At 33.8% G+C, this 8,882-nt stretch overlaps 2 protein-coding genes across 5 annotated transcripts; one reads left to right on the forward strand and one right to left on the reverse strand.

Moving 5' to 3' along the window:
* Positions 1-400: 400 nt before the first annotated feature.
* On the reverse strand, positions 401-5,451 carry LOC126714836 (uncharacterized). Of its 4 annotated transcripts, none has more exons than XM_050415230.1 (9): positions 5,269-5,451; positions 3,539-3,871; positions 3,055-3,088; positions 2,636-2,872; positions 2,257-2,346; positions 1,832-1,897; positions 1,650-1,741; positions 1,521-1,568; positions 401-957 (listed from the first exon to the last, which is right to left on the reverse strand). In XM_050415230.1, exons 2-9 carry the CDS (start codon positions 3,865-3,867, stop codon positions 840-842), a joined length of 1,014 nt encoding a protein of 337 aa, XP_050271187.1. In that variant the 5' UTR covers positions 3,868-3,871; positions 5,269-5,451; the 3' UTR covers positions 401-839. The 4 variants fall into 4 exon arrangements, with proteins under 4 accessions (XP_050271187.1, XP_050271186.1, XP_050271185.1 ...); XM_050415229.1 differs by having other exon boundaries at positions 3,539-3,868; positions 5,269-5,450; XM_050415228.1 differs by lacking the exon at positions 5,269-5,451 and having other exon boundaries at positions 3,539-5,107.
* A 2,142-nt stretch (positions 5,452-7,593) lies between these two features.
* Positions 7,594-8,299, forward strand: LOC126714838 (ubiquitin-40S ribosomal protein S27a). Its single transcript, XM_050415233.1, has one exon. The coding sequence runs from the start codon at positions 7,630-7,632 to the stop codon at positions 8,098-8,100; it is 471 nt and encodes a 156-aa protein (XP_050271190.1). The 5' UTR covers positions 7,594-7,629; the 3' UTR covers positions 8,101-8,299.
* Positions 8,300-8,882: the final 583 nt, after the last annotated feature.

Consider the following 8,882-nt stretch of genomic DNA (forward strand, 5'->3'; position numbering starts at 1 on the left):
AAATCGACTTTTGCCAGACTCTCTGTTGAGGCTGTCATAAGATTTTGATTTAAAATGATTGATATATATATATATATATATATCTCTCTCTCTCTATATATATAAAAATGTGCTCCGCGACCTACTTGTAATGGAGATGGATACAATGGTTGTTGAGGTCACAACAGAATACAGGAAGCAAAGGATAAAAAAAAAAAAAAACTGATAAGCCCAAGACACTGCCTAATTCACCGCATAAACGTAATGATCAAACTAACTTGACATGTTGATTGAGCTAAGATTTCAATTAGCTTATTCTCAAGATATACTCCGGAACATACAGTTTTGTTTTCTGTATTTTAGAAGTTAGCCAGAACAGACATGATGGAATTACCCACGGAATGTGTTAATGAAATGGAAGTAAATAAATCTAGGATTTTACTTTTCATGAAAACTTATGAAATATTTCTAGCACAGCTGCACAAGCAAGACTTATACAAAATTCACTTGAAATTAAAAGCCTGTAAGTGATTGGTTAAAATCAGCCTGCTCAATGGGAAAAGCAATTAACAGAATCCAAAATTTGTAGATCACCTCATATATCAAAAGATTTAAAAAAAGAAAAAGAAAAGGTGCTTTAACAAGTCCTAAGCGCTGTTTGGATTCGCGTTTGTCCACGTCCGCAGTTTGTGTTCTGTTATCCCTTGACATTTTTTATCCTGTTTCATTCTTGAGGTAAGAAACCTCAAAAAGTATTTAGCACATTCAACTACCCGCCTGCGACAGAGAGAGCCTGAATGTGACTCTGGCACAGATCAAAATATGTTTGGCTTCACAGGGAATCAAGCTGATATGTCTTCTTATCTTTGACACTGATAAGACTGAGGAAACCGTTTTGACAACAAATAATGCTTTAATTCCACAATTAGTGAAAAAACGCCATAGCAAGGAATATGCATTGATGCTATCAACAAGTACCTTGAATTTAGTATCACAAGAAAATGGATTAGTCACATAATATTAAGTTTGAAAACTAAGCTTCGATGCAAGCTAGAAGCATAAAAAAGATGCTTCAACTACATTCAAGATGTACTCTAGACAAGCAATAGAAGTGAAGGTCAGAACACAATGTCTACCAATGGTATATCATTATCATGATGTTGAAGTAATGGTTTACATGTAATGGATTCAGCAAAGAGAGAGAGAGAGAGAAAAGAAGACATGTAATGCCTTGAGGTAATGAGTTCCTTTTGACAAACTACAGCTAGAATGCCACTTTTCGATTTATACTTTATAAATTTCTTGAACTTGGCTCACCAGTTTCAAATGAATAGCTTGCCATGTGGAGCAAAGTTCGCTTGAATAAATAATTAGGATAAAATGAAGGTGTAGACATTTTCATGCAAACCTATTCATGTATAATTCAGTTCGATGAATTGTCTCAAAGCTCAACAATGATTAGATGTCTTTCAAGCTTTATATATATATATATATTTTTTTTAAAGATGATTAGATGTCCAGACTCAAATGAGATAACATACCATAATGGAGCATATGGTGATGACAAGTCAAGAAATGGGTAAGGCCACCTGTTGAAAAGAGAAATATCATATTTTAGAATTGAACCACTATGTCCTCATATAGGATATAAGAAGAATAAGCAACATTACCAAATTGAGACACAAGCATGAATAATCCACTGCACAATGACATAAACTCCCGTCCATATAACAAAGAATGAAATCCGGTACAAAGGGACCCGCTGAGGCAGCAAGTTGAAATAATTCAATTATGGTATAAAATTAAACTACAGAAAAATAAATTAAGGGGAGAGAAAGCATACAGATATTACCAAGCAATTCAATGCTGTATCACCAAGGAGTAAAACTGCATTGAGTGTATGCATGTTCACGGTAATCTGACATAAAATACAGAGATATTATTCAGCTTAGACGAAACTTACGCAGACATATAACTGTAGAAATAAAAAGAAAGGTGAGTAGTAGCAGAGGCTTCACAAACAATTTAATATCAACTGTGATGTATCTGTTCCTTATTTATATATGTGATTGAACAAATTGGGCATAATATGAAAAATTTTAAATAAGTAAACAGGGCATAACATGAAAAGTTGTGGTCCAAACTATGCCCAGGTGCATTTGGCTATAAATATTAAATCTTAAAGTTTCAAAATTATGAACGTATATGCCACTGCCTGTGCAAGAATTAAGAAATAATAAATGAATTGGGTGTAACAAGTGATTTTGTTCAACTTACAATATTGAGATTGTAATCTTGGGTGGTAAGAAACGGAAAAATAATGCACCAATAAACAGAATCAGTGAGCATAACTGCCCCAGCATTCATCTGTGACAAATCAAAGAAAGTAAACACATAAATGACTTGTTATGTATGCATGCAGGCACAAGGAAAGCTGAAATACTTTTCACAACATGCTTGATAGTTTTTTCGGACATCCAAATTAACAAATTATAGAATGAATTTTTTGAACATCAAAAGCAATCATGCTAGAAGTACAAATGATTTGTTAACAGCTGACAACTTAAACATTGCCGACTAAAGCTGTCAATCTCAGTACCCTGTTATCCTATAACAATGCAGTTGCTGATTCAGTGATTCTTAGCAAACAAGCTACCTGGAACATGACTTCAAAGATGTAACTTAAAATGGCTGCAGCTTGGAATGCACAATTTTTTTCCTGGGGATCTGAAATTCTCCTAGCTTTGGACACATTTGTTGCTTCCCTGTATGTGAGAGTGAGAGGCACATATGGTCCTTGCTCAGCATCTGTCTCAACACAATGAACATTTAAATCCCTTCTGCTTAACAGGTGATAGTGGTAACACCCATAAATTGAGAGCAACGATCCACACTACAAAAGAAAGTTAGACAGTAACGTACAGAAGAGATTTAGATTACATTAATCTTAGTGCCTAAAGACACCATGATCAATAGTACCAAATAGTATTGACAGGTTTCACGGGATAGCAACATGTATTTTATTATTGAGGTGTTTCAACAGGATGCTTTCAAGAAGGAAAATGGAAAGTATACCGCAAAATAAATTATAAGCAAAGTAAAAGTCCACCTGTCCAGATCAAAGAAACATCACAACCCAAAGTTAGAAGAATATAAAAGCCACAATTCACAATTAATTAGGAAGGTCAATAAACAGGAAAATTAGCATATCATTTAAAAGAAAATATGGACCTATATTAAAAAAAAAAAAAAAATATATAGTCCTTCAAGATCAGTGAGTTAAAGAATTTAGAGATGGGTTATGATCAAGCACATTCCGGTGCCCATTGGTAATGAACATACCACTTCTAAAAGAGAAAAATGACTCATATAGTTGTGTGTGTGTATGCACATTCGCGTGCGTGTGAGAGAGAGAGAGAGACATTTCTGCCCTTCACAAATATTTGTTTCATAGATATCCTATACCATCCAAAAACTTTTAACTGTCCCTGCTCAATACTTCTCAGTTCCTAAACTTCACATTAGTACCAGATGAGATCAAAACTGACAGAAGGCTTACTGAGTATAATAGTAAAATATGCGACCTCCATTGGCAACAACTTTGACAATTAGCGTTCCCAAGAGCAAACAGAATGCAAAAACTCGGAAAGCCAGAAGCCAAATGGGGTGAATTTCTTTGACACATGGTCTCCATGCTTTGCAATACTGTGAAATCTGGTTTGTGTGAGTTTCTGCTCTGTCAGATTTCATATGGTCCAGAATTTCATATTTCCATATCATGAATGATGCTATAACCAGAGGCATCACTACCCACACTGCACATAGTAAGACCCTCCATTTCAACCAGTAACTAGGGGAGGTAGCATCAGCAGTACCCTCTAGCTGCATCCTGCTGAAGAATTCCCATGTTACTTCTACTAAATCTTAATTGTCACTCCCTGATATTAATGCTTTGTATGTTTTCATACATTTTTATATAATTGAGTCAAAACAACAAAAGCACACTACCCAACCCAAACCTTTAGTAAAAAGAACTTTCAGTAAAAGTCTAATGGATAAGATTTTACTAACATATACAAAGAGTTCATTTTTGCTTCTAGGATATACAGATTCTTAAGAATGCACTGGAGAATCTCAATCCATACTTTGCTTGGGTAGCAAGAAAGTTCATAAAAAAGAGATAACTAATAAAGTATAAACCTCTTGAAATGCCAGAAAAATAGGTTTTGTTATTGCAATGCTCCCTTCTAGGCAGTATTCATATTAAATTTTTCCACACTCTCCAAACATGTAAGTTTTCATATAGTGTTTCTTATCAATGTTATAATCATTATAACAGCAATCCTAATCAAAAAGCATTTTTTTTTCCATGTATTCCCTGATTTTATATCCATTTAAACATATAAAGCCTAAAACTTCCTTCTCAATCTAATAAATGAAACCAATTTCTCACTATCTTTCACAAAAGTAATAAATCTCTAAACCCAGCATTCTAAGTGGCAATGCAGTTAATCCACTCTCAGAACTAAAACTCTCACGCAGGTTTTGTAAGACAAAATGCAAAAAAAGAAAAGAAAAACAGAATTTATTTCGCTGCAAAATGTTGAATATTTTTTAGTATTTTACCGTGATTGTTTCGTTATAAAATTTGGTTGAACCTGAAAATGTTTTCTGTTGACCATAAAATCCTTTGTAAAATGTTGTAAAACATTCTACCTTGAAAACTTGATAAAGAATTTTACAAAAAACACACAGTAGCTCTTCTCCCATCTGGTGGTTGGGTTGCTGGAGCTGACGGTCCAGTCACCAGACCACCAACTCCGGCCACTGTACTGGTGGCTCCGGTGGCTGAGCCACCCATTTTTGTAGTTTGTGCTTGAAAATTTTTACATGTCACACCAAACATATTTTACAGCAAAACCGAAAAATCATTAACAGAAAAAAATTATTTAGTGAGGTACCCCAATGCTCAAGTAACAAACTAACAATAAGACAGATATTATAAGTTTACAAGTGTCAAGCTAAAAAAATTCTTAAAAACTACGGGTTTTCACTTGCCCTGTCGGTTACTGAGAAAGAAGTAAAAAAACCAATTGAAAATTGGAACACATAGACGCCCTCAACAGGCAAAATAATCTATACCCATCCCATCATTGAGTTTCTCCATTTATGTTTCTTCATATTGTTCCTTCAACTGCTCAGCAACCAAACGGACTAATAACCCAGCAAACCAAAAAAAAAAAAAGAAAAAAAAAAGGAAAAAAGAAAAAAAGAAGAAGGATAACTTACAGAGAATGTATGTAGCTTTTCGCTTTTGCAATGAAGAAAAATGAACGAGGGGGTCTTTTACTATGTCGGCTTGTGGATCACTACAGGAAGATAATAAACTTGTGTATTGGAGTGAGGGCCAAAAATGGTCAAACTTGGCGGTGCATGGGAAAGCGGTTTGGAATGTGAATGTGAATTGTGATGTCAGAAATGGATTGGACCCACTTCACATCATACACATTTTTTGAGGAAAAGTTCTAAATAACTTAAGGATAATTCAGGAGAAAAGTAAAAAGAAATTCTTAATGGAAATTTATTTTTCATATTGGACTATTGGATTTGGAGTGGTTCGTGTCTTATTTCAAGAGGATGTAGAATACGAACAAGTAATGATAATGGAATAATTGCATGCAGGTAAATGTAATTGATAATGAAATAAAAAAGAAAATTTATTTGAAATATTTGAGTTGTTTATTACAATGAAGTATGAGAGATCTGAATCCAAATCCAGTGAAAAGCAAAGTATAAGAATTTGAGAATAATCTTGATATATTAGAATTTCACCCCAAATTACAGAAAGATTTGACAATTTGTTTGGGAGAGGAAAAAGGAAGGGAAATGAATTAAATAAAAAGAAAGTTTAAAGTATAATCCAAACACATATAATATATCTCTAATTTATCTCTTCAAAAGATCCCAATTCGTTGAGTGTTGTCCAGTTGATGAACAATAATAGTGTAAATTTGTTAATGGAACCTTTATTGTTTGACTGCAAGAACATATTGAAAGCTATTTCCAATAAGCGAATAAAGTATATATATCGTGAAGTCAACCAATGTTTTGATGTGTTAGCTAAAATGGGATTAGGTGCTAATACTCATTTTGTTGTTTTTATGTAACCACCACCTGTGGTGGAAAGTCTATTGGGCCATTGACCTTAGATAAGATTGATATGCTTATTCCCAGTTTTAACAAAATAAAAATATAACTCTTATACCCAAAAATAGAGAGATAATGATCGGTTTTTTATAATGATTTTTTTTACTACTTAAATGCAAAAACAACTACTGGGTTTCAATCATTCTTCATAACTTTATCAGGTTTTCAAATTTGCCAAATTGATCCCTATGACTAACTTCTATTAGTTTTTATGGATGATTTCAATCATTCTTCATAACTTTATCAGGTTTTCAAATTTGCCAAATTGATCCCTATGACTAACTTCTATTAGTTTTTATGGATGAAAAAAATCATGTGACCTTATATGACAAACATTAAGAGAATTTACCAACTGATTTGTGCTACTGGACACATGATAGCCACGTGATTTTTCTGTTCATAAGAGTTAGCGAAAATTAATTTTAGGAGTCAATTTGGTGGATTTAGAAACCTTAGGTAGTTATAAACAATAATTAAAATCTCAGAGTGTTTTCGCATTTAGGCCCCTTTTTTATTTTTTGAACTCAATTGATCAGTTGTCAATACAAAATTTTATTTATTTGAGTTTTGCTTGCATCTAATGTTTAAACTTTCAATTACTAGAATATGTATCAGTCGTCACCAAAAATTACCAAATGTTGTCCACAAATATTAAATGGAAGTTATGTCATCCTTGTTTTCCTTGTCTTGTAATCCATAACTATACGTAATATTTAAAAATTGAAATCTAATATTTCTTGTTGCTACGTTATTTTTTAGCCACATCAGTGTAACATTTTGGTCCATTTTAATCCACTTCATCTATTTCGGTCTCATTCGGTCTAATACGGTCCATTTTGGACTAATTGGGCCTTTAATTGATTTTTTTGTAGGTTGCTTTTTTTGGTTTGGGCTCAAAAATTCATTTTTTTTTCCTTAATTTTTTGGTTAAAAGTATGACATTTTATTATATTTGAGCCAAAATATTTATTTTTAGGCTAAAAAATACAAGCAAAATAGGCATTAAAAATTAGAGATATAGACCTTAAAAAAGCAATAAAAATAATAAATATTCAAAATATTACTTTAAAATTCAAATTTCAATAATATAAGCATTATATTTATATATTTGAAAAGAAAAAAAATTACTAAAATTTTAAACTTGATGTAACATGTTACGTTGCAACGCTTAAGATTACGACTAATAAGTAATAATCAACTAGAAAGTGGATTCTCAAGAGAAAAAAAAGTGATGTTGAAGGTCCGTTTACTGGGCCCCTGGGCCTATATGATAGACCCAAATGACTTTCAAAATGCATCCAAACAAAAATGAAAAAAAAATGGACCTCAACAAATGTACGGCCCACCCAAACCCTCCCAAAACCCTAATGCACCACTGAGACACAAACTCTTTCTCCTATAAAAGCCATCATATTCCTCCATTCGCAAACCTCACCAGCAACCATGCAGATCTTCGTGAAAACCCTAACGGGGAAGACCATAACCCTAGAGGTTGAGTCCTCAGACACCATCGACAATGTCAAGGCCAAGATCCAAGACAAGGAGGGAATCCCACCGGACCAACAGCGTTTGATTTTCGCAGGGAAACAGCTCGAAGATGGCCGAACCTTAGCCGACTACAACATCCAGAAGGAGTCCACTCTTCACCTTGTGCTTCGTCTCCGCGGTGGCGCTAAGAAGAGAAAGAAGAAGACCTACACCAAGCCCAAGAAGATCAAGCACAAGCACAAGAAGGTCAAGCTCGCTATCCTCCAGTTCTACAAGGTCGACGACTCTGGGAAAGTTCAGAGGCTCAGGAAAGAGTGCCCAAATGCTGAGTGTGGTGCTGGAACCTTCATGGCTAACCATTTCGATAGGCATTACTGTGGCAAGTGTGGGCTTACCTATGTGTACCAGAAGGCTGGTGGTGATTAGAGATTCGATGAAATGAAACGAAAGTTGAGTTTTTTTGGGTACCCTTTTGGCTATTTTGTTGGATTTTAGTGAATTTTGATAGTTTTATTTTGGTTTAAGTTTATGGGTATTTCGGATGACGTTATGCAATTGAAATAATTTGTTTAAGACTTTTTGTTTATTTATTAGATTTTGAATGAAATGACGAGTTTTTTGGGTACCCTTTTGGCTAATTTGTTGGTTTTGAGCGGCATTGAGTAGTTTTACTTGGTTTATGCATATGTGTTTCGATGAATTTATGCAATTGAATAATTTGCTTTATGTTTGTGGGCTACCTTTTTGTTTGGTGATTAGAATTTGAATGAAAGGTTGAGACTTTTGGGTACCCTTTTGGTTGGCTCATTGTTTTTTAGTGGTATTTGATAGTTTATACAAGTTTTAAGTTTATTGGGTATTTTGCTCACTTAATGATATTGAATAATTTTTTTCGTTTTGTAATAGAGTTTTTGTTTTTTAAGGGCAAATGATAATTGGTGAGTTACAGAATGCTGACTTGATGCAGTGAATGTTTTGCTTGAAATTTTGAATGTTTGGAGCTAGTTGGCAATTGATAGTGGTAATTGATTGTAGTTTGTAGCTGTTCAATATTTTGGGTTACATTAGATAATGCTTGGTTTGAGTTATTTGGATGGGTGATTTGATTTGTTGAACATGGAAATGTAAGACTGCAGTGATTAGAGGCTAAATTTTGAGTGTTGATTCATGTAAGTTGGATATATGCCCCAGGAGTATGGGGGATATAT

Source organism: Quercus robur, chromosome 2 (genome assembly GCF_932294415.1).
Source record: "Quercus robur chromosome 2, dhQueRobu3.1, whole genome shotgun sequence".
Lineage (NCBI taxonomy): Eukaryota > Viridiplantae > Streptophyta > Magnoliopsida > Fagales > Fagaceae > Quercus > Quercus robur.

Excerpts from the sequence above, each read along its gene's own strand:
- LOC126714836 (XM_050415230.1), bottom strand. The coding sequence starts at position 3,867 with ATGCAGCTAGAGGGTACTGCTGATGCTACCTCCCCTAGTTACTGGTTG. Across the intron at positions 2,873-3,054 it reads TGCTTATAATTTATTTTGCG|TGTGGATCGTTGCTCTCAAT; the intron begins GTATACTTTCCA and ends TTTCTTTTGTAG. Across the intron at positions 1,898-2,256 it reads AAGATTACAATCTCAATATT|ATTACCGTGAACATGCATAC; the intron begins GTAAGTTGAACA and ends ATTTTATGTCAG.
- LOC126714838 (XM_050415233.1), top strand. The coding sequence starts at position 7,630 with ATGCAGATCTTCGTGAAAACCCTAACGGGGAAGACCATAACCCTAGAG.